This window comes from Amphiura filiformis, chromosome 13 (assembly GCF_039555335.1).
Source record: "Amphiura filiformis chromosome 13, Afil_fr2py, whole genome shotgun sequence".
NCBI lineage: Eukaryota > Metazoa > Echinodermata > Ophiuroidea > Amphilepidida > Amphiuridae > Amphiura > Amphiura filiformis.
Window position 1 is genome coordinate 49767962 of NC_092640.1, and position 26557 is coordinate 49794518.

At 36.3% G+C, this 26557-nt stretch overlaps 1 protein-coding gene across 1 annotated transcript; it reads right to left on the reverse strand.

Annotated features, from left to right (window-relative positions):
- Window positions 1-1374: 1374 nt before the first annotated feature.
- LOC140167317 (uncharacterized) lies at window positions 1375-20846 on the reverse strand. The gene is made up of 7 exons (XM_072190644.1): window positions 20693-20846; window positions 20175-20526; window positions 19249-19404; window positions 13808-13954; window positions 12898-12992; window positions 7840-7937; window positions 1375-2187 (listed from the first exon to the last, which is right to left on the reverse strand). Exons 1-7 carry the CDS (start codon window positions 20696-20698, stop codon window positions 2064-2066), a joined length of 978 nt encoding a protein of 325 aa, XP_072046745.1. The 5' UTR covers window positions 20699-20846; the 3' UTR covers window positions 1375-2063.
- Between the last annotated feature and the right edge of the window lie 5711 nt (window positions 20847-26557).

Below are 26557 nucleotides of genomic sequence, written 5' to 3' on the forward strand. Positions count from 1 at the left end.
ACATTTCTGTGTTTGCCGGGTTCAAACATTTGAACATAATGTTATTTAAGTATTGACCCAATATTTGGCAAAAATGTTTGCAAAAATAGTTTACAATAACATTTTTTGAAAACATTTAAAAATATTGTTGTAGTGTGTTTTCATACAAAACGTTTTAAAACGTTATCATGACCTTTATATAACCCGACATTTTAATGTTATTAAAACGTTTTTACCTAAACCAAAAGCCAAAATATAACTTATTTAAAATGTTTTTAAAACGTTTTTGTGTTTGCTGGGATGAAGGCCATTTTGAACATGTATCCGTTGTGTTGTGTAAAATACAGGATACCCAGTAAAACTGAATTATATTCTCTAAAAAAAAAGTAAAACAATTTAATCAGAAATAAATTTGTAATGATTTCCACATAGATGTGGCCTACCTTTAATTAAAATTAGCATTTCTTATCAGACCGTTTCCCGCGTACCAAATCTGTATTTCCTTTAACCAGCACAATCTTATCAACCAAAAATGAAAATTTAATAATATAAATTTATTTCGTAGCCAAGATTTAAGAGTATAATCATAGCTAATTTCACAATTTCTGGCAGGTAGCTAACAGAGACGTGGCGATGGAGGTAGAACTTTTTGAATGACCCTCGTATGTATTTGTATTATTTTGTAATAACTACATGTGCATTATCTTGTGTCAGAAATTCAGGTAGTGCGTATGCTACATGCAACATTGTTACAAATTGTTTACCGTACATTGATTTTTAGAACACCCTATATGGGAATTTAAATGTGATGCTATACTGATTCATGAAACTATTTTGAATATATTTTTCAGTTTTAAAGTACATTTGTTTAAAAAAAGTTACAATTATGGTGGTATTTACACCCCTTGATAAATTGGTGACTATTGTTGCATTTTACTCAAAACATAATAACACACTGGTAACAAAAGTTATGTATATTACAGGGGCAAGTAATCCAATTACTACACTGGACTCAAGACAAGCGGTACGTTATTTATGATAAGAAAAGATGTACCACCAGAATGTACCCCATTTCCTAACATAAGGAGCCACTTGTCTTGAATCACTGAGATTTCAGTGAAATAATGGGATTCCTTGCTCCTATAATATACATAGCCTTTGTTACCAAGGCGAAGTTATCTTTTGAGAAAAAATGCAAAATTAGTCACGACATTTATCAGGGGGTATTGTACCACCTTAATGCAGCTTCTCAAGGTAAATTTTACATTAAATTAAACCATTTACAATAAAACTTTCTTCACACCATGTATAACTCAACGGCCATACAGATTATAATGCAAACTATATATTTAATGATAGGATTAATTCTGTCACATTTCAAATATGAAATTCATTTTACAATTTAAATATAATATGTAGATATAATAAAGTGGCAAAGAAATGTTATCTTGTGTGTATTTATCATTAGAACCATCCTAAATATTTTGACAAACCCTGGTTATCCATTCAAACTTTACACAATTGTGATCCTGACAACAAGTGCTTTCTAAAAATGTGTATTTATGCATAGTTTGGGTGACAACTTTTTGAAATAATAATCAGCAATACAAAAAAGGAGTTGATTTATGACAAATTGCATGACCATATACGCGGATGTATAATATTGCCGAGCTTCTAAAAAAATGCTTACCTAGGACACGTTTTGTATTTTACACATATTATTTTGGCCCCTGATCATGGTGTAAAGTGTTTTGATAGGACAAAGTGCGAGCGTAGCGCAGAAAAAAGTTGTATTTTACACTATTTTGGCCCATGATCAGGGTGAATTTTATTGGAAAACGGATTCCTTGTCTCCTTTCTTTTCCTTCCCGATTTTTCTTTCATTTTTTTTTTGTCAAAGGGGCATTTTTTCTCTTTCATTTGTGGTCAGGGGCATTTGTATGTATAGTTTGATATCAGAAGGACATTCCTCGTATTCAGAATGCAATTCGATATGTCTGATGTGCTCTCAGGTCCCACAAAATATATGTGAAAACGTCGCTATCCGAGCCCTTAAGGGATTTTGCCAAGATCCATGTTTTAGTCTAGTCCACAGTCTTGTAGAACAGTACAAACCCAGAATAGTATATGGAGAAATCAGAGGTGAACGTCACAGTCATTGTGTTGCTAGACGATATGTAGGTTCCAGAGGGTGTACTACCACCAAAACTGAAAAAATAAAGTACGAAAATAATGATTATCGACAAAGGTTGATTAATATGCATATGCATACACCCACCCCTTGTGGTTAAATTAGAGAATAAACGTAGTGGATACCGGTTGCGCTGGCATCCACTACTCAAAATATTGGACCTGCCTTGTCGTCTATCACGCGTAAGAGGATAGTCAAAACAAAACTTCCTATCGTTTATTCTCATTCTTAGTCAGTTAAATATTATTTAAATAACTGTAAACTTTTTGTAAGCAAAAACTAAGTTACCGTCATAAAAATTCCCCTTGTTATAAAATTAACGAAACATGTTTACAACTTCACGTATTCTGTTGCGCATATTACTAGCGTGTGCGTGTATTCCGCACTAGTCTACGAATACAACGCGATACATACGCGCACCTCTTAAAACGTGTTACACGTTATTAACACTCATGATGACGTGGGGTCGTCTACGGTCTGATAGACGGCACCAGAAATCATGTGAATGTCCAATCAGATTATGTGTCTACAAACTAGACCACTCCCACTGACTAAGAATGATGAATAATGTTCGCAGTGGTTTTTTTTCAATGAAATACCACAGTAAAGGAAAACATTCCCATGTCAATCAGTGCTTTTGAACATTCAAACAAGAAATGTCTTTAAAAAAGACAGCAAGGGTAGTACAAAGAATCAGTTTGTTTTCAATAAATCGTGAAGGGATTGGATATTATCCCGAATTCTGGCTGAACATAGGTGATTCACTCCAGGGAATATTACTTACATTAATAGAGGTCATTGACAGCTGGCCATAATGCAGTGCGCAAAGGAATTAAGGTACCAGTTATGTTCACCCCTGTATACACAAAGACATATATTTCATAATTGGAACCAGCAGTCGATAGCTGCATCTTTTATCTCGTATAATTTAAGACCTCATTTCGTTTAAATCGTTCAAGAAATAAAGACAAGATATCCCAAATACCCAAGGAAGATGCAAATTCAAAAGATACAATTTGCTCCATTACAAGCCCTATTTAATTGATTTGTACACAAAGCGTTTTTGAACAAGAGAACTAGCCGTGCTTTCCATTGATAAGCGCATTACAACTAGCGTCGTGCTTTCATTGATTAGAACAAAAGTTCAACTTTTGATTTCGTTCCTTCCTTCAACAGATGAAATAAATCTTAAATCAGTGCTAAATAGAACAGGTATTGTCTGCTTGTTTAACTTATCTTACTTATATTTACATATCAGTCTTTGTTTGGGATATACAGGGGTGAACATCACTGGTACCTTAATTCTTGTGCGGTCTGTATGTTACAAGAGTGTATCTTCTCTCCACGTTACTATAATTTAATTTTCTTTGCCATAGTTTTGGTCAGTGTTTCTCAATGAACCTCAAACTTGTAATGACATTAATGACATTACCAGAGGAAGATATTGAAGGTTTGCCAATTATGTGCCGACCTACACTCTTAGAAAAAAGATTGCAAGTTGCAATCTCTGAGGTTTTTGACCTTGTCCCGTATATGGAACCCTGAAAAGTTCTCCCAAGGAACATTTACATTGGGGTTCTTTGAAGAACCCTATCAAAAAGGTGCTTCATAAGGAACCTCTAAATGGTCTCCAAAGAACCTCTGTGATAGGGTTCTTTGAAGAACCCTATCACAAAGTTTCTTTATTGAACCTCTAAAGGTTCTCCAATTTTGTCCCATAAGTGGATTTCCTACGGTTCTTCAAATAGCCTTCATGATAAGGGTTCTTTGGAGAAGCCCATGAAAAACGTTCTTTGTTGAACCTCTAAAAAGTTCTTCAATTTTGTCCCGTATATGGAACACTGTGCGTTCTTCAAAGAGCCTTCATGATAAGGGTTATTTGATGCACTTTAAAGGTTCTTTGAGTTTGTCCCCATATTTGCAATAAGTTTCTTTAAAGCATGGTGACCCTAAAACTTATCCTGAAAAGTACGGTCTTTGGGATGAAAGCCCGTGGTGTTAAATAGCGCTTGTCACCAGGAACCCTTTCCAAGTAAAATTGGGGTTCCTTGTGGCACCCTAAAAGCTATGAAGAACCTTGCTTTCACTGCGATAACCCCATCGAGACTTCTAGCGCTCATGGTTAAATACCACTAATAGGCCTGGGCGATACATTGAAATACGATGAGTAACTATTTGTTTTCATGGCAAAGACTGCATTAAAATCGCTGAAATTGATCAAGTTATATAGCCAAAAAAGTACTTTTTAGAGTTTGATGTTTCAATATGGTACATTTTCTCTCATTATATGACATTTTTGTTGTAATAGTACCATAATTCATACGTACGGCTTCGGTTTTTAGTAAATAGTCGCCCTATCATATTGTAACTTTCAGCTTCGAGGGCGCACTGTCATTTTAAGGTGTTTACGGTTCAGTGCGTTAAAACAGGAAAAGTCTTAGGTTAACCTATGTTGAATTTTTTGATCATTTGGCATCTAAATCATATAGTTTCACCTGATATTGGTGGTATTGAACCGTGAGAGTTCTGAATATGAGAAAATTCCACCCGAAATTAGGCGGCATTTTCCCATTGAAACCCGTGTAATACATAATTAGTGGTATTTAACCTCATGGTTCGTGAATGAATCCTATATCATTTTGATGAACCCTTGAAGATCCCTCTTTTCTAAGAGTGTATGGTAAAAGAGAGCAACATTGTTTTAACTTTTTATCATGACTAGCGCTTCGCGAGGGTTCCCGCTAGATGAGTGAAAATGGGAGCGTTCACTAAAACAAAAGGAATAACTGAACAGGTTGAATCATTGAAGAGGTTAATTTTATTTATCTGAACATGACCTTCCTCAGGCCTACATTTCCATTTTAGCTTCGTCCTTTCTTTTTAGTTTCTTCTACACGGGGCCAATTTTGTTCAATTTTTTTTTCTAATTTTTGCCACTAAGCTTGCGATTTTCCGTTTCCATGTGGTTTTTTTTTTATTATTTATTTAATCCCGTTCCCGTTATTTTCTAAATCTGTCCTTTCTTACATTTCCCTTTTAGTGCCTTTTTTATTTGCTGCTTAGCTTGTGATTTCCCGTTTCCATGTTATTTATTTAATTATGTTCTCAGTTTAATAGCTTTTTTATTTATATTTCCTGATCTTATTTTAGGTTTTTGTTTTCTTACATTTCCTGATTAGTTTCTTCCTTTCCTTCTTTAGCCTATTTTATGCCCGTTTTCATTTTCTTACTGTGACTAACTATAACCCACATACCCGTACCTTTTTGTTGTTTGTACTTTTTAACAAACACCCATCTTTTCCACGTAGGCCTATTTATTACGCCCGCCTTTCATAGCGTGTCTACGGTCGTTCACCCGTAATATAATTACGTGGCTGTGCGTCGTTTACGCGCGCGATGGCGTTGTGCTGTGTTCCTGAATCCACATCGCAGCGCGATGCGATGTTGCGATGCTATAAAAACTGTAATCTGAGCCAGGTTTTTACGAGCTCAGCGGAGAAAATTCTCATCGCGCGGTGGAAATTTCGATCCGCGATGGAGTTGAACAATGTTCAACTTCTTCGCATCGCGCTGCGAAATCGCAGCCGTGCACGCTTCTGATTGGCTGCTGGAAAATGAAGGTCGGTAGAATGACATTAAAAGGAGATGCAGACCCACATGCTTTTAAAACATCGCAACATTGCGCGATGACATTAAAATGTACATTTTAATTTCATCGCACGATGCTGCGATGTTTGAAAAGCATCGCAGCATCGGATCGCGCTGCGAAGTGGAGTCAGGATCCCAGACAAACGAGAATGGTATGTCTATGGTCAGGATCGTGCTATACCCTCGCGGTATCGCTGCGCTACGCGCGGGCATCGGCGTTAGATACGCTCTTGTGACGCGCGTGACTAGTTTAGCAAGTGACTATTTTTCTTAAGTTCACCTAGGATTATAGTAATCGACCACATTTTTACTGATTTTGAGGCCAATTCTTAGCCGTTTTCAAACCAATTTTCGCATTACCGTCTCGGTATATTCCTCGATCTCCCGTATGAATTTGGCGACATTTAGAACTGACGGAGACTTTCTTTACATGCTCACATAGTCGGTCACATAGTCACAACATTCTCCTATTTATAGTAAGATTTCTAAGAATAAAAGGATGTTTAAAGCAAATTACAATACCTTGGAATGATGGAAGTAACATGAAATGTTAACTAATAATTAAAAAACGACTACATCTTTTTTTTTTTTTTGTAGCTGTTCAATTCAAGTAGTGAGGTAACAGGATAAATTACCATAGCGACGGGTCAATGCTATTTTGAATGTATTGCCCTGCACTAGACGTTACGCTGTTCGTTTGCATTGAACCATAGATTATCAAAGAACAGAGATATAAAAACCAGGATTGTGATTCTATATTATCATTATTTGTCATTATGCTAATCACTCGCACCTGGAAGATTAGTGTCTTCGAACAGAGCGGTATTCACTTCACACAACCACACAGGTGATTAGTGCTGCCTGCTTATACATGTATTATAGTACAGGGTAATACCAGGCGGCTGACACTGAAAAATTTGCATGGAAAAATGACCCGTCTCCTCCGCAGCCAATTTGGTTCCGCTCCATCGAAATCAAGCTGGTCACGGAGGAGACTACCCTCCTTTGTGTTTGTTCAGTTGTGTATGGAGAGCCCTTTTTGGAGTCCGGAATGACTTAGGCTACGCTCTCAGCTAGAGTCCGACGCTGCATTGCACTAGAAATACCTTTTCTGTGAAATCGCTATAGAGCCAACCGGGAGCAGGTATTCGTTTTGAAAATATAGCATTAAAATTAGTATCACCCTTGTGGCCCCCGTGCAGTGGAAAACCTTAATTCTTTCATTAAAGGAAATGAAAATTAAGAAAAACACGGACCTACTTGTGCACCAATAAAATTGGCACAGCAATTTGTCTCAAATATGAATGAATTTTAAGAAACATACGGGGTATGATGAACATTGACCTGACGCCATGATAGTAGGATATATTAGTCGTTTTATATACAATGTATATACCGTATTGTCATAATACCAATATTTGTCATTATATATAATGAGTAATATCTAGCAACGTAAATGTGCAGTTCATATGCACAAACGAATACTGATCTTTATGATATTCAGGTTTTTGTACATCACATATAACATGTCACATAGGAGGTCATACGTGTTGACCTTCATCTATTGTATTTGTTCATCTGTGTATGGAGAGGATTAGCGCCATTAAACGCCATTAAAACTCCATCAGTATTAGGGCGTAGTTCAGTGAACTCACCGGATTGCTATTCCAAGTACTTTGATAATACAGATAATATGTATTAATGGGTCGAGGCGATTGCATTGAAAAACCTAATAAATTATTCATAACAGTTACGTAATCAATCGATAGTGCGGACACTTTTCATTTGCAAACCACCAAAATTCGTGATCTTTTAGCGTTGGAAAATAAACCCCGTGAATAGAGTGCCCTCTCAAGAATATCAACTCTCTGGTAATACATTCAGAAAAAATGGACCCATCTATATGGCCATTTTTCCTGTTACGTCACTACTTCTACGGCGAATTGGAAACTAATTACCCGTCTCCATTACTTACATTATATAAATGAAATGTACAATAATAGGATAGTTCCACAACTTACGTTGGACTACTGTGTCCAAGATTTAGACGAACTCTGTCACAACAGCTCTCGGTGTTTAAATAATCAAAATCCAACTCGATCCGCTTGCCCGCTGCAACCTGACAATAATAAAATGATTATCAATATTAAGGGATCCAAAATGAGTGTTTATTGCGTTTTGACAGTATTGTTTGTGGGACATGAGAGCACCTCAGACCTATCGAATTGCATTCTGAATACGAAGCATGTCTTTCTGATATCAAATAATTTTCATTTTTTAAAAATCACAATATAATACAAATGTTATGACAAATTATAAAAATTTGATATTTTTCAAATTTTTGATATATAACAGTCCTCGAAGTAAATTATATAAATCTAATGATATATTTTAAAGTGTATGTAGAGAGGAAAAGCCGACGGTCAATTGAAAATTTTGACTTTTCATATTGAAGATATGGATTTTTTCCCAAAAAGACCTAATTTTTTTGGTGTTTTGGGAAAAAAAATCCATATCTTCAATACGAAAGGTCAAAATTTTCAATTGATCGTCGGCTTTTCATTCCACCTACATACACTTTAATTATAAATCATCAGATTTATAAAGTTTACTTCAAGTACTGTTAAATATCAAAAATATCAATTTTTAATGATTTGCCATAAAATGTAGATTAAATTGCGAATTTCAAAAATTATTTGATATCAGAATGACATTCTTCGTATTCAGAATGCAATTCGATATGTCTGATGTGCTCTAATGTCCCAAAATAAATACTGTTTAAACGTTCATACCCCACCCCTTAAGGGGACACAATATATTATTGAAAAAAAATCATGTACTTTTAAAACTTGCTTGAATTATTGCTGTTAATGAGTTATGTACATTCTCAGGCAAGACAACTTGTGTAATTTATGCGTCTCTGAAGTTCTACAAGGTCTGCAGGAGGACTTGTGAAGACATTTAATGCAAACTCTGCTTCATCGCCAATGATGAAATTATTAGACGTGCTGTGAACGCCATGTTGAGAAGAGCCGAAATCTGCATACAGAAGAATTGTGGGCATGTGGAAGATTAAGACCAAAACTGTCAATAGCTGTAAACAGTAGCTAACAGTAAAGAAAGTGGTGAGGCATTTTTGTGATTTGTATATTGTTTTGATTTAAATTGACTTCGCGCAACTGCTTTTGTACTCGTTTCACAAAAGTAGCCAACACATCCTTATTATTGGTCACACGCCAGTAATTTTTCAGCTACAGGAGGACAAGATGTTGATTAAGTTATCAACTAGGGAATTTTGATCACAGACCTCATACTTTTTAATCTACCGGCATTTTTCAAACTGTATACTTAAAATTTTGATACACCCTGTACTACTCAACAAGGATTATGTCGGGACCCAGCGCTAATCTCTTTATAATAATTTATTATTTTAAAACTAGCCATACATTTCAATTAATATTCTCATGATAGTTATATAGGCCTATCTTATTTAATAAAGGCTCAACTATTAAAGTTAACATTATGTCAATTTCATATTTCCATTTCATAACGCAGAGCTTAAGGAAAACCCGGGAATGAAGCACCAATTCTTTATTTCATCACCTACTTTTCAATCTCTCTGCCCTTCACCCCTGTTTCCCTCCATCCCTTCTCCGCATTCTTCCCACCCTGTCCCCTCCATCTATCTTCGCTCTCTCAAACTCCTCCTATACTACCCTACTCACACTACAGTTTCCCCTCCCCATTGTCATTGTCAGCACAGGTGGCATGGGGAGGCGACCCTCAAGGGGAAACGCTACGAACAAAAAAGACAAACGTAAAACATCACGGCGCATGATCAGCATCCAACAGAGAGAGGATTAAGATGGACAATGATGGAGGATCGTGTTCCATTGGGAAGTTGTCCCTCCCCCTTAATGCTACCTCCACTCCACCTCCCTGTCCACTTCCAGTGCCCACCCACCCCTCCCTCCCTCTCCTCCTCCCTACAGCCTCTCTTACCAGGTGACATATTACGGTACATTCAAAACTATTTATACGAGAATTTAATCCCCTTGCCGTTGAAGTTGTCAGCAGATCGCGATTTTCACGTCATGATTACACACATACGTATACCAAGCTTGACATTTGGAACAAAAAAGGATTTTAACCTAATCCAATCGCAAATTTTTAACATGTGGTGTGATTTTTACCCAAACTAAAATAAGACTTTTTTCCAATAATTGGCCTCTTTACTATTATACAGTAAGCCAAAAAATTAAGGTACCAGTTATGTTCACCCCTTGTATATCCTGAACAAATACAGATATGTCATAATTGGAACCAACTGCCAATAGCTGCATCTTTTAGCTCGAATTTAAGATCTCATTTGTTTAAATTGTTCAAGAAATAAAGATATGACGATCCAAAAACCCAAGAAAGTTGCCAGTTTAAAAGTTGCAGTTTACTCCATTGCGTACCTTGTTGATTTGCACACAATGCGTTCACGAACACGAGAACTAACGTCGCACTTCCATTAATTAGCCCATTAAAACTAGCGTCGTGTTTTCATTGATTAGAACACAAAAGTGCAACTTTTGACTTTGTTTCTTCATTAGGTTTTAGATCACCGTTTCTTTAATTCTCAACCATTTTCAACAAATAAGGTCTTAAATCAGAGCTAAAGAGTACAGGTATTAGCTGCTTGTTTTAACTTTTCCATATTTTTCTTAATTTAGGATATACAGGGGTGAACACAACTGGTACCTTATTTTTTTGGCTTACTGTAGCAGGTAATTTTGTAGTCAATGACGAATGTAAAAACTTTTGTTCTGATATTGACGTATTGGTTCGCGTTCACTTCGACTTCTAGAGGCTTTCATGGCAGAGTGGTATTGAATAGATAATCTTATATAATCCTCTAGACGTGGACGTTTGTGTTTCTGAACAAAAATGCACATTTCACAATCTCTCTATTAGAGAGCTTGCGGTTTCCGAAAGTACATTTCAAACGCCTGTGCATCTATTCAAAATCACTCTCATGTGACGGGATTTTGAATAGATGTACGGGCGTTTGAAACGTAAGTTTGGATTTCCTTTCGACTTTTGAAAAACCCGCCCACAAGCTTTTATACGTTTCTTTATCCTGTTATTGACTTAAAGCCATGTTATAACATTTCCATAAAAATAGATTAATATTTCTTTTCCATAAAATGCTAGCTTTTACTGTCAGATATGACCCCCTTTTATTTTTGAGCCGGACAACATGAGGTAAAGCAAAAAAAAACAAAAAAACAAAAACTGAAATTTGCTACCAGCACAGAAGTCGCCAATGCACATGATGCATGTAACTCCTACGGCTGTGTTACTGCGCTTGCCTTTGATGAGTGTGTACCATCCCGCACGCCGTGTACGTACTGTGATGTGAACATCGTGTACGCGCTCGACTAATATTTCCATCGGTTTCCTGCGTTTTATTCAAAATCGAGAATTTTGACAAAAAACGACAGGACCGAAAGTCTCGATTTTTTAAGACATGTTAGTTTAATAAAGTATATTACAATCCTGTAAAATAAGCAGAATTTTGAAAAATATGTTATAATATGGCTTTAATAAACAATTAACCTCTTAAATTACTTTCTTAAAAAAATTCTGAATTCTTAGTTTTATATTTTGATAAAAACTATTTGTAGTTAAACTTGATGCGCTGTGTTGGTTATGTATTTTATAATATGTATTTTATAATATGTAAAATATGGGTTAGTTTCCCCGTTTTAAGTTCATGATTGTGTTATATATTTATGTATTTTAATGTATATTTTTGTGACCCCTGGGCCTCATGGAAGAACAGAGGATACTTTAAAACATCCAGTGAATGAGTAACCCAGGCAAAAGAAGAAATAAAACAAACAAACAAACAAACCTCTTAGAAACAAAGAAAGGTGTAAAAAATAAAATAAATATTTGAACAAACAAAGGAAATGCTTACGCATCATACCTGGAACATATAAACTTTCAAACATTAGGCCTATAAACAAACGCACGAGATCAAATTAATGATTAATATATCGTCGGGTGCATCACATACTGGTCTATCTTGAATTTTTGACTTTTTTGAGAAAATTGGTATATAGTTCTTTTTTACGGACCTCTTCCCATACAACAAATTACAGACCTCAATTTTTCCTAGATAATTAGTTATAAAATGTTAAATTTGAACTATCTATGATTTTTTCAAAATACGTATTTCACATACTGATCTATCTCGAAAAAAACACGCATTTCTAGAAAATCGCAATTGAAAATCTTTGTATTAAGTTTACCTTTCTATAATTTAATAAGACTATGGATTTTCATGAATGTGGTTTTAAATTAAAGCATATACTTAACAAATTTATTTAAGTGGAATCTTTAATTATATTTACGTATGTAATATTGCTTAAAACTACACTTAAGTTGTAGTTCTGTATGTGAAATCGTTAATTTCCCGATATCGCATTGAAAGTGCATTACATACTGGTCTATCTCGATAAGCTTCGAGATAGACCAGTATGTGATGCGTCTAAAGTCACGTCACCGTTCGCGAAATCGAGATAGCCCCCAAGATAGACCAGTATGTGATGCACTTTAAATGCGATATCGGGAAATTAACTATTTCACATACAGAACTACAACTTTAGTGTAGTTTTAAGCAATATTGCATTCGTAAATATAAGTCAAGATTCCACTTAAATAAATCTGTTAAGTATATGATTTTATTTAAAACCACTTTAATTAAAACCCATAACCCATAGTCTAATTAAATTATAGAAAGGTTAACTTAATACGAAGATTTTCAATTGCGATTTTCTCGAAATGCGTGTTTTTCGAGATAGACCAGTATGTGATGCGTCCGACGATATCAATATACAGGGGACAGAAGAATTACGCATCGCACACTAGCACCATTAAAAATGAACTTACGATGGAAACATAACATGCGTAGGTGGATAAACCATGTGATTATTTGGACCCCCCCCCTCCCCGGTGGTCTCAGTACGACCCTGTCATCACCCCACCATCCCTCTGGCTAGGGCTCCGATATTCTAACGAAGAGTTACCTGTATGCTCCAAGTACAGGACCAGTTATTCGAATAGGAGCTCAGTCCAAACGTTGCCGCATAATCAGTTCTTGTGCCACCGCACCCACGATAGTCTGCAATAAAAAAAAATATAAAACAACAACAATATCAAATTATGGTCCTATTTAAACTGTAGACATGCCAATTGAAGGTCAAATAATAGAACTATTCGTGAAAATACTGTAAATCAAATTACAATAATAGGCATATTTGGAAGAGCCACTCAGTCATTTAAAGTCCGGCCCATGTCCCCTGTAATCTTCTCGTCCTTCCTTTATTTCTTCTTCTTTTCTATTTAGCTCCTCTTCTGTTTCTTCTTCCTCTGGGTTTTTTTACGATTATATATCTACATCCTTCAATGTGCTAACGTAAACAGCCAAAAGGGAAGAGTTATATCCAAGATTTGAAGTATTTGAACGACATTTTCTTTGTTTCTTCAACATATACAAAGAAAATTGTGTATTGTTAAACCCCCTCCCCCCCCCCCCCTTTAGCCAAAGCCCATCATCTACCGAAACACCCGCTACCCAGCGACACTTTTGCAAAGTATATTCTACAGGAAAGTCAGCTAGTATAATGTCAAACACGCACACTCCAGATCCCGGGATGCGGTCCGTAATATCCCATGACCGTGCAGCCACGATATCATACATGAACATTGTCAAGCATCAAACAATATTTCATACTACAGTCCACTGCGCATGCATACGCGCATGCGAAATGCTCCCTGCGCAGGCCTCGAGATAGCTTCACCAAGGATGTTAACAGCATGGGCGCAAGCCTGTCAGCAGTCTGTACAAGGCCTATTGGCTATTGGCCTACGTTCAAGCTTTGATGCCTCGGTGTGCCTTGTCAAAAACAATATATGAAAATTGTGGATTGTACTTACCACACGAGGCTGTGTTGCATGGTTTTGATTCGGCGTTATCTCCTGGACACGGGTCTCCTGTTGCATCAACATCCTCACATACTCTACTACGAGATTGTCCGCAATTTGAACAGCTACTCCATGTACTCCAGGATCCCCAAGATACGGCTAAAGTAATGATTCGAAAAAACCTTCAGATTATAAAGCACGGGATAAGCAATTTTAAGGGGGTAACATCGATATGAATTCGAATGGGCCATTCGAGTTAAATTTCATACACCGCTATGGAAGACAGTACCTTAATCCAATGGGGTTTATCTGAATGGTTGACTCCAATTGAAATTTGTGTGGGAGACTAAGGCAGTGGGTGACTCTGTTTGAAATCTACATCCTCTGTGGGAGATTAAGGTCATATGTCTTCCATATAGGGTGTATGGCTTTTAACTGGAATAGCACAATACAGGCGCAAGGTAGTGACTTTCGGATGGACCAAGCCTTTTGGACCTAGTTTATGGAGGGATCGGTTGAGAACATTTTAAAGCCACATATTGCTATTTCTTGTTTCCCAGAAAAATAGCAAGAGAGTCACTTGAGTAGGTGTAAGCTTCATCTTGAGCACATGGATAGTCTTACAATTAAAGTCCCGTTTCCCCTAGACCACCCAAATAAGAGTAAAATCGTGAAGGTAGTCTAAAAACATATGACCTATGGCGTACATGTACCATGGTCGACTCGGCGAGGTCAGTCACCGGCCTAATCGGGGTTATTGTCAGTAGCCTTAGTCAGATGTCCTTCGGCCCATTATGCGACTCAAAACTATTAAACAGGTCGATACAAAATGGCCATGCGTGACGGTGGATTCAACCTACCATGGCTATTTCTGCCATGAAGATATCGGGGCGATGACACTGTGTGCCCTTGTCTCAATGTAAGATTAGATAGTCCTTGTCATGTGCATGATGTGGGACAGGATTATAAAGGCATGCAAACCTGGGCATGAGATTATTTCCTAACCTCTTAACCACAATAGCTATTCAAGACACAGTGTATGTTAAGGACACATTTGGATGTGTGATATGGGTTCAAGTAGGGAAATGTGTTCACTCGGTGAACATAAAAAGCCCAGGCCCAGCAAACACAAAACGTTTTATTGTCGGTAAATAGAGCGTATACAAACTTTTAATAAAGTTCCATCCAAAAACATTTCTAATAAATTGATGCAAAACTTATAATATCTCCTTTGATTTCGATATCTTCTATAAATATCCATGCTCGTCATGCTCGTTAACAGCTCGATTTTCTGCAGAGAAAATCTGCCGAAGTCTACTTTTAGACAAGCTATCAGCTCGGACTATACCTCAGTCTTAGGTCTATCGTTTTAGTTCGGTAACAATCCCTAGGTATCATATGACCACAAAAAAATTACAACAGAAAGATTTTTTTTGTATTTTCTTGCAGTATAAGATCTAAAAAATAACATATCAAAAGTTTAGAAAAATTGAACTTGGGTGAGGGGTCTAACTGTGACGTAATCAAAATGGCCGCTAAAATCTGGAAAAATACCCATTAATCTACTGATTTCATCAATTTTTCACTCGTTATTGTGGGTTCCACTGGTGACAACCTTGTTCTGAAGTACATAATTGATGTAGTAATAAATCTTTATATTGTGGTATTCAGATGGATCGATTTGACAGCTATAATCTCAAAATGGCCGCCATTTTGGTATTTTGAAATATAAAACGAAATCATGCACGTAATTGTAAAGCGAAACTTAAAGCGTTGGATTTTCTTAAATAGCCAATATCCTTTGTACCCATATTCCATTACAATTTATATAGAGGTAGGCATACGATAGAACTTATACTACTAAAAATGCCAAAACTCATTCTGTTGCAATTGTTGGGGGGTCATGTGGTATCTTTACTCTATCACTAAGATAACCCCCAGAGATACACCCCACGCCCCACTCAAAACACATTATGTGATGCGATCAAGCAAAATCAGTCGGAACTCGGAAATATTGATTTTGAGATATAGCCAAATAAAGGAAATATTTCCTTTTGTTTCTTTTTGTTTTGGAAACTATTTAATTGCTCATATCTTTGGAACTGGTTGTTCAATTTCAATGGAGTTTACTGCAAAATCCAGCTTTGTAAATGTTTTTTACTATCCTGTAAGAAACTGAAAATTGATTATTGCCGAGTTCCGACTGATTTTGCTTGATCGCATCACATATGTGAATAAGCACTCCTTGAATGTCCGCTATAGGCCTAGATAAATAAAACTTACCCATACATCCACCACTTTACCACAACCATTAATAAACACCACACATATCCCACCCCACTCCTACATGTCAACACCTCATAACAAGCATTCAAATACATGTCGACCGTCCCGCATAAGATTTTGTGACCTTTTTTTACAGGACACTCCGCAATCCGGGTCCAGAATCAGCAAAATTAACTTTGCCAATAACAGTTTTAGACATACACCCTTTACATCTATCCACACGTTACGAAATGGTAATATAATAGAGTGTTCGCGAAATGATGTTTAAAATTAACTTCAACTTCCGGGGCAACTTCAAATTTATATCGATTGAATTTCATGCTCAGATTTACGTCAACGCGAACGTCAGATTGGTTTTCCAACAGCGTCTTGTCGCTTAAACTCGGTACAAGTGTATAAATGGGCGACCAAAAAGGGCATGTGTATAAGGCCTCGTATCCATAGGCTGTTCCCTTGTGGCGTGTGCCCTTGTTCCGTGTTTACTTTTTCCCATGTGACCTGCCACACAGACAACGAACCGTAGCAGCCACTAAGCAAAACAAAGGTTCGTTGTCTGTGTGGCAGGTCACATGGGAAAAAGTAAACACGGAACAAGGGCACACGCCACAAGGGAACAGCCTATAGATACGAGGCCTAAGCGACTACATCAACCTTTTCCCTTTTGTTTGGTCAAGTGGGCTATTGGTCACACTTTAAGATAAAAGACTCTAGCTTAGGCGCTTCGATTGAATAAACATGAATGAACTCGCCGTTATTACAAAACACACAAAGTATATACCAAGCTTGACGTTTGAAACCAACGCTCTGCAGGGTCTATTGTTCTATTGTTTCCGATTAGAGCGCTGACATATTGGAAAATGTTGCCAATCAATATTCATGAGAGTGTACATGCAACGTCCAGTTTGCAAAATTGGGTGAGTTGTGTTTGGTAGGTGTGAAATACATCTGACTGGGACGTAACGAATAAAGGCATTGACATCATCGAATTGCTGACACTTCTCACAGAGGTGAATCTGCCCCTCCCCAACCCCCTTTCCTCTTTGGGTACGCCACTATTTCTATACCAATCTCATTCTTAAAATCAAATTAAATGGAAATTTCTTAAAAACAACCTTTATAGGCCTATACTTATACTTCCATGTATACGTATAGCGATTACCATTATAGTGTAATATAGATATATGGACTAAACATGGCAGCCTTCATACATTCTAATGTGTAATCGATCAGCGAGAGCATTCAGTTTATTTAAATGAAACGCCTAACGTCAGGTGGGTGGTAAAGATGATTGCATCGACAGCTAAAGCCTCCATATATACTTCAGACCCACACAAGCACACATTTGGGATACGTGAGTACATTGCCTCATTTCAAATGTTTAGTTTTAGTTTTGGTTTTGGTCACGTGGTTTCCTATTGTCCTGCCTAACCACTTGAATCACAAGATATCGAACTCATTGTTTCTACCTTTTTAAAACTAAACATTTGTGACAGGTAGTTTCGGGTTTGGTTTCAGTTTCTTATAAGTGGTATGACGAATAAAATTGCAGGGTTTGAAGTTGAAGTATACAAAAGAAATGTTTAAATTTCTCAGTGCAATATTCACGAGCAGAGAAGTCGAACAAAGCAGTCTACATTTGAAAGCATTGATTTAGTTTGAAAGCATTGACTTGAGACTACGAAATAGCCTAAGCTGATTTCACTGTGAAAATATATAGACCATCGAAATATTTCCACAGACATTACAATAGACACTTGACAGATTATACACATGAGTGATATAAACACTATTATACACAACTTTATTTATGTGCATGTCGCATGACGGAAGATCAATATCATAGAAAGCTGGTTTAAACGGACTTTTATTCAATTTATTTATTGGAGAAGAGAGAGAGAGAGAGAGAAAGAAGAGATCGTCAGGGAAAGAGGGTGTGTGTGTGTGTGGGGGGGGGGGGGGAAGGGGAAGGGAGAAAGAGAAACAGAGGGAGAGGCAATTGGAAGTGGGAAGGAAGGAGGGGAGAGGGAGCTCAAGTGTGGAGTTGAATAATAGGGAAGAGTCGATATCGAGTGTGGGGAGGGGGGAGGAGGAGGTTATATATAGGTGGCGGAGGAACATAGGTAAGAGGTATGGGTTGTGCTTTCCGGGGAATAATCTAATTCATAATCAAATCATCTACATCATCATGCATTGTTTATATTTCAGACAAATAAACAAAACACCCCCCCACCCCCTCAATATATGCATATGATTTCTACATGTAGGCCTCGTATATAGAACTCGGGTGTAATTAAAAGGTGTCATGGAAGTGTGCCACCTACGGCAGAGAGCATCAACTGTCGCCCGCGTTGATAGATATCGATAATGAAAATGTTAGCACAATAGGCTATTATATATGTATGGTTTTAGGCCATTATACTTTTGATTATATATACCCTCTTGTGTCCTCCCAGCACAAAAGTGTTATGATTGCAGACCAGTTCATCTCCACTTTTTAATCCCTTGATTTTTGGTTTCTGAACAAAAGAGAAACCAAAACTAATGATTTGAAATGAGGGAATGGTACCACTTTACACATGACTGCCCTTACACATGACTCTAGTGTGGTCACTTATTGATACTCGCCTGTTGTGTAGAGCGTTAATATGATGCCGGATCAGTGACCAATTTAATGGCGGAACCCTTTATTCGAAACAATGGTACCACTTTTATGAATAGCCTGTCGCAACTCCTAATCGGCATCAAACGAACAAAAGATTATATAATCCATTGCGACTCTATTTCTATTTAAAAGCTCTTTGTTTGAAACAGAAAATTAACCTATTCAATCAGTAATTTCCAACAACATGTGGTGTGCTTTTAGCAAAACCAAATTAGATTTCCAATAATTGGTCCTTTAACTATATAGATAATACATACGAGGTAATTTTGTACGAGGAAATGTGGAAACTATCGTTCTTAAATTGATGTATTTTCGTTCATAATTTGCGGCCCACTATAGATTTTTGTTTTCACTTCGACTTCTCGACAGAGTGGGTTTAATGGAATACATAATCCTCTATAATGCTTTAGGCGTTGAAGTGTGCTTTTATACGCATTTCGCAAACTCTTTTTTTTTTTTTTTTCGAAAATATTCAATTTTGAAGTTAGACAACATGAATTCTTACGAGTACATGGACGGAGGTTACAATATCGAGATTCCGTGTTATCTCCAGCGCAAGCCGGATTTGACCCGGGGCCACAACAGTCTCTGCTCCGTACTTCTGTTCCATTACCGCATATCGTGCTGCAAGCACTCCAGGGACCCCATTGTAGCCACATAGCTGTAACAGAGATTGTTTTTATTTTGAATACTTAGCTGCTAGCCGAGTTCTAAAAGAGTATAAGTAAGAGTGTACTATTATAGTTATAAAATTAGTAACGTTTATGTTCGAATTAAGTTTTAGTGTTAGGCTATTAACCCGGAGGTACTTGGATTCTGGCCGGGTACCCATACTCCATCCGAAAAACGCGACACTAGCGCTAGCCTCGAGACTCCTACTTGGGGTATCTATTCTCTAGGGATATCATTATTCCAAAACTCACTTCTAGTCCCGCTAGTTCACCTCTTCTAACGGGTATCACATTTTCTGACTCCATGCCTACGTATCTTATTTTTCAAAATTGTTGATACAAAATAACACAAAATGTGACTTTTTGACTTTCAAATGTCATTTCTGGTATATACAATAATTGTCATATTTGTACACTTGGCTTTATTAGGGTGTACTTCTACCAAAACTCCTGTCGAAAACTAGTCCCGTTTAGGGTATATGTTGATAGAAGTCTTACCCCGCTAGGGTATGCTTTGATAGAAAGCTGGTCCCGCTAGTGGTATATTTTTACTTAAAACTAGTCCCGGTAAGGGTTATCCTAGTAAATATTTTAAAGTTTTTTTGTTTTTTTTGGGTTTTTTTACTATTGTTCGTTTGGTTGCTTTTTTCAATTCATTATAATATAGCTCGTTTTGTAAGGTTTCGTTTGTTTGTGTGTATGTTTGTTGGGGTGAGTGCATGTTGCTTGTTTATTTTTTAGAAAAAAACCACATACTTACGTATCACCTCCATGTACTGTATTGCATTTGTCAAAGCAAATTCATCAACTTGGGCCGATGCAATTGTTTGATCATTTAATTCACAATTTCCAGTTTTCAGATCATAATTCACTGATGAACACGTCGAGTGTCGTCCACATAACGCCACACAATCCGCCAAAGAGCGCGTATAACTGTACGCATCTGTCACGTGACCTCTAAGATAACCTTCTTGCTTGCCACCAAATTTGGAATGATCAAGACCGCAATTATAAGCTGAAACTTGATGTATGATGCCGTGTAAAGCAAACGCTAAATAGATGATGAGAGCAAATAGCCGCGTACCTGTACTACCATCCATAATTAGGCCAACCTGTTGTTTTCAAAGATGTTCAATAACTATAAACATTGCAGTAATATATATTATTCAATTTAACACACGCGTGCCGGAATTGTATTGCGGAGCTACCAAATACAATATGAGAAAATATCACTTTAATTAAGTCTAATGGGTCGTAGGATTTTCAACGCAATCTCACCTTCATCTGTTGGTAACAAATTTGCACACCAGATATGAACGAAATAATAAAATCGCCGATGTCCAATTCTAGAAATCACAATTCAAATGTGCGATGTTAACTCCATTAAACTCAAATACTAACAGTAACACTAAGATAGAACATCCACGCCGTATTGATGTCGGCACCAGCGAACACACTTTGTTATTCTGACTAACGGTGCTTCAATATGACGTGTGATAGTGTGCTTATGTTTCCCAACTGACGTAATGACAAAAAAATGGCTTTGTAATACTTCAATTTAACAACAAATCAACTATTGATTATGATTTGGACCGAAATATGGCCGATTGTTTTAACACATGAATAAATCAACACATAATTGATTCAAAAATTACGTCCAAGTGCAAATAACAAGTCCATCGACAATCGATCAGTAGCCATGGCAGCTATTAAAAAACACTATCGTCAATGTTGATAATAAATAATAAAACAAGTTTGACCGTATGGTAAAAGTAAAGGAGTGCCCATCTCTCACTTTTGAAAATAGTAACAGTTTTCTTAAATTTTATAATTGAAAAAAAAATTGATATTTTTTGACCATTATTTTTAAACATAGAACAAATTCTAAAATTTAAGAAAACGGTTACTAGTTCTGTGTCTTTTGAACATATGCATTTTTCGTCGATTTGGATATTTAGGTTAAATTTTTATTGTGTACCGAAACATTTGGCATGGGAAATTAATTTTGGCACTTTTCTCAAATATTGCTGATTTGTGCAGAAATCTACCCTGCTAGTTGGATTTCTTTCCTTTCTGAAAATGTATCCATTAATGAACCATCATGCAGTTATTGTTGCCTACATGTATGCACGCAACACAGAGGCACTCACAATAGGCAATTAACCCCTACTGGTAGCGCTGTGTTGTAGATAGGAGATGAACTAGTTAGCCTCATATATCAAAAATTATAACAGCTATGCTTTTAGTACTTGCTCTATGTTTCAATTACTTATTCTTTTCAAAATATCTTAATTTTCAACCCGGTACAAGCTTTAATAACGGGGGACCATACATTTGTATAAGAAAGAAATCTACCATCTATATTCAATGCACATTTTGCTTCACCGGGCCGCCCTGGCTTGGTCGCCTTTGGAAGAGGGGTGTCACGAAACCGTAATAGGTACAAATTTAGTACTGTTTGTCAATCAAGTATGGTTTATTCTCTACATGTTAATTTTTAAATTATTAGCATAGTCCTTACAATAACGGTGAACCGCCTGAATGATAGCAAACCAGTGAAAAATACCTCAAAACTCAGTCAGTGGAGCTCCGCTCGTACATGTCAATAGCGTCATTATCGATTGGATTAGTCGACCGTATCGGACAATTCGATCGCTCATTGGATTAATATTACCACGTGGTAATAAATTTGCATTGGACAATCGATTACTATAATGGTTTAGTACTGCAAATCTCGGTTTAATCTTCACTAAGAGAGTTTACGGCTGGAAAGGTCACGGTGAATTTGCCGTGGACATAACTGCACTATGCTTATCATCATTACTTTTAAAAATACAATACAAAACAATGTCTCAATTTTTCCCACTCCTGCGTCGCACGTTAACTCTTGAACTACTGAGACATTTTGTAACACGGACTACAGGGGGGGTTACAACCCCCTAATTTTCAATTCTAAACGATATATACCGTTATAGGCCTACACGTAGAACCCTAGTCCGTCGATGGCTAGTGTTAAACAAGACCCACTCACTCAGTCACTTAATTAGGCGCTTGAAACGATCGTATTCGGTGTTGAAATTAGAAAAATATTTAGTTACACCTTTACCAGTTTATAATTCATAATTCATAATTAACTTTTGCGGTCAAATAAAAAGCAATAATTTTCGTTTCTTCGGTATAAAATGTCAGAAGAAAACTATAATGTTTGGTACTGTATATTTTGTTCAAACCCTATTGTTAAAATTAGGTGTAACATTTAGGCTTTTAGTGTAAGATTTTCGAAATTCACAGGCTTCAACTCGCCCCGTGAGCTTTCTTTTGGGTCAACGTTTTTGCTTTTCAAAGTAAAATAATTCGCTAACGAAAGATATTTCTCAACTTCCTAAAGAACATCATAGAGGGCTATATGTCTTAGTTTTGTCGGGATTTCTTTTTGATTGCACCATTTTCAATTCTAACTACTAATTTTGTCAAAATCAACTCACGAATGTACCCAGGGATGAATGATTTAAGGTACAAAACCACCTTAAAGGACTTTGCAGCAAATCCTGCAGCATGCGGGGAACCAGCATTACCATATTTACCAACAGCAGAGAAGAATGATGATTGGAAGCCATCTCACATGAAGGAAGGCCTATTCATTGAAAGACATTGATTTTTTTTAATGTGTGACCCTAAATCAGGAAAAAGCTTAAATTTAATTAAATTAAAAATGCTCCTTTTTGATTAAATTACTCACTAAAATCGGAACAATTGTCAAACACAAATTGAAGCATAAAAGGCCTATGTAGAAAAATGCAACTTTTTTTGGCCGAAAATTTCATAAATGGCTGTATTTTGCAATGAAGATGATAAAAAGTAGCAACAAAAACCCGCTCACTTGATGCAGAACTAATTAGTCTATGTTCCAAACTTTAAAACAAAAGAATTGATCAATCCGTTTTTGGACTGTACCAAAATGTCTTGGGGGGGGGGGGACTTATTTGGAACTGTTCATACAGGGTGTCCCAGAATGATTTATACCGAGAAAATGGAATTATTTAGGTATGAACGGCATTTCTATTGGTCACATTGTTTAGCATTTTAAGATTTACATATATTAAGCTTTCTCCGATTTTTTAGATTTTAAAAATTGGACGTTTCTAGTAGACGTTAGAGAAGATTGCGTAAAAATGGTGAATTCCAAGTTTTGACAAAGCAATACTATGCAGTATTTTGCTGTGTCCTGTTCTTACTTCTACTAAATAGTCGATATCTATCGTTTATTTATGATATTACGAAGCAATCATTGTATGGAATAAAGGATTTGCTACGCTTGAGTGACCTTAAACTTCTTTGGCGGCAGTTTTGAAGACAATTATTGAGGTGTGTGAGTTTCATCACTTGAAATGCCGGCAGAGATGGGTTTTCATAAAAGTATAGAGAAGGTTCGTCCTTAGTGTCACAGCATGCATTTTATGTCCACAGTATATGGGCAAACCCACAGCTACATAATGAAGAAGATTAAAATTTACTTTGGAGGATCCTCTGTAATAATGACATTTTTGGGTAAAAAGTGTGGTAAAAATCACATAAAAAGTATGTTTTTCAACCTAAATATCTGATGTCATATTGAAATGTTTCACTTAATCCCATATCAAGAATTATTTAACATTTTAAGCTCTACATCTGTGCCAAATTTGGTGTATTTCCTATCAAAGAATGTAGGATTTCTCCAATATATTGCACAGTGCAGCTGGACGATGGTGATAAATGATCCATGTGTTATGATGCCTTTGCACTGTAAATTACGCACATGCAGTTTTCGTCCATTTTCAGTAATAGCAATGTCACGCCAAAATGAATCAAGCTATTTTCATGAAAGTCACAGAATAAGTGGGAGACATGTGTGGCATTGTATTGCACTTATTAAAATTAGATACACTGTTGACTATATATTTTTGATATTTTGTTCAAAGACGGTATAAATCATTCTGGGACACCCTGTATTATGTAACTCATTTTCTGAGGTCATTTCAAGACTTAACTGCCAGACTTCGTTATATTATTTTGGTCGAAGATCACACTAATAATCTCGAGTTCAGACTAAATGTGGTTCAATCGCTAACATACGGTCTTGGAACTTGAAAGACCTAGTCCCCATTCCAGAAAAATACAGCAGTAATTATTAACAAGTTCTGTCAAATGAAATATAGCTAAATCCTAATCATTCATTTAGAACTAACTGGAGATAAAAGAAATAGTTCACTATTTTACTTCTTTGCTGAAAAAGGAGAAAAGGGAACATGTCGTTTGACAATCGAGTCATAAAAATGAAAGACTTGGAACAAGTTTTTAAAGCATTCAAAACAAAATGTTGAGTATATGCCGAAATTGTGCTCTCATTTTTACTTTTCTTGCATTAGTTTAATTTAAAATGATTGGTTATAGGGAAAAATGCTTTTTCAAAAATTGGGAATGCATAAATTGACTTGATTGTCACAACAATTCTAAAAATACTGGTTCTTGTTTTGCCAAATAGTGAAATTTAACTTTTATTGCCAGCAAAATGAATTATTAGGATTGAGCTGTGTTTCATGTGGTAGATGTAAGACGATGATAATATCGTTTTAATCTCATAAAAATAGTGCTGTATTTTCTGGAGTGGGAATACTTGATTGTGATTGATACAGTGAAAACTAAATATTTTTGGAAACAACTCGTAAGAATCATTTGCTTCAATAGGATATGGCTTTTATCGACATGAGGGGCTTGATTGATTGAGTAATTGATTTTATTTGATTCCATACAAAGCAGAGCATTATAAAAATAGGAAATACATAAATATATTATACTATTACAAGTTTAAGATACATTACATATGACATAGACAAATAAAAGAAAAAGATAGGCCTATATATAAAGTGAAGATAAAAATACAATGAAAAGCCAATATTGCAGGCTTATTTCTAGTTATTTCTAATGGGGTCCTTAATAAAAAAGATTTTGACAGAAAATTCAGAGATTAAACAACAAAAGTAGAAAATAAGCACACATTAGACAGCAGATCGACTCTCCCATTGGAAATTAGCCATTACTGAGATGAATCCTTATTCCACCTTTGAAATGATTAAAATTGGGAATGTTTTGATTTCATTTGGAAGCATGTTCCAATCCCGTATTGCACTGTAATAGAAAGTAGTGTCAAGTCACATAGTATATAATATAATTGTGCATTTCAGAATCGACGTTTTAGTAAAAAAAAGAATGACACAAGTAGGGGCAAATTTTGTGCACATGGCATAATAATTTTAAATATTTTACTCTACACTCTACATTTACAGTCCCAGAACAACGCCAAATATGGATTAAAAAAGACCTTTGACCTTGGATGTACAACAGCATGTTATGATCTAATGGGAAACTGTGCACATCAACAAACACCATTTCTATGAAAAAGGCAACGTCTGATATAATTTGAAACCACATAAATTACTAGAGTTGGTTCTTCTCTTGGATTTGGACCAAGCTTTAGAATATCGAATGTTGCATTTTGAAATAAAACAAACCAGAAATGTATCACCCATTGTAAAAGATATGGCACATATACCGAATACATGTACATACATTGGCTGACTTTGTGGATTTCCTGGCCCAGTCATGCTAACCACATAAGGAGATTATACGATTAACCTAGTGCAGCTATTGTCATAGCAGGGTATTATTATGTAATACTCCTGATCCATATTTGGCGTTCTCTTGGACTGATTTAAAAAAAAATGCAGACTGTCAAGTTCGGCTTAACCATGTGTCTAGGATTTTATTCTGAGTGATTTGAAGTTTGCCTTTGAGCCACTTAAGACCGAATACCATGAAGGTGAAGAATAATCAAATTGGCATTGAATTAAAGCCAAACACAGCATTTTGCGATTTTTTTTGTTGATACAGCTGCCATTGTCCTTTTGAAAATGTCGTTTGCAATTGCCTCCCCAAACATAAATACCAAGATATAAGAGCATTCAACAGAAAATAATTCAGCATTTTTATTCAGTAGTGTTTTCCCCTTTTCCATTCTCTCTTGCTCGTGGTTTGTATACAGAACATTACTGGTTGGCTTCAATTTTATTTGTTCTTCTTTGCCATTCAATAATAGATACGTCGTAT

What these genes read in the sequence shown, in the direction of transcription:
- LOC140167317 (XM_072190644.1), bottom strand. An exon ending in ACAGTACATGGAGGTGATAC is followed by an intron (nt 19,405 to 20,174) that starts GTAAGTATGTGG and finishes TCTCTGTTACAG; the next exon opens with CTATGTGGCTACAATGGGGT. An exon ending in CCTGTACTTGGAGCATACAG is followed by an intron (nt 7,938 to 12,897) that starts GTAACTCTTCGT and finishes TATTATTGTCAG; the next exon opens with GTTGCAGCGGGCAAGCGGAT.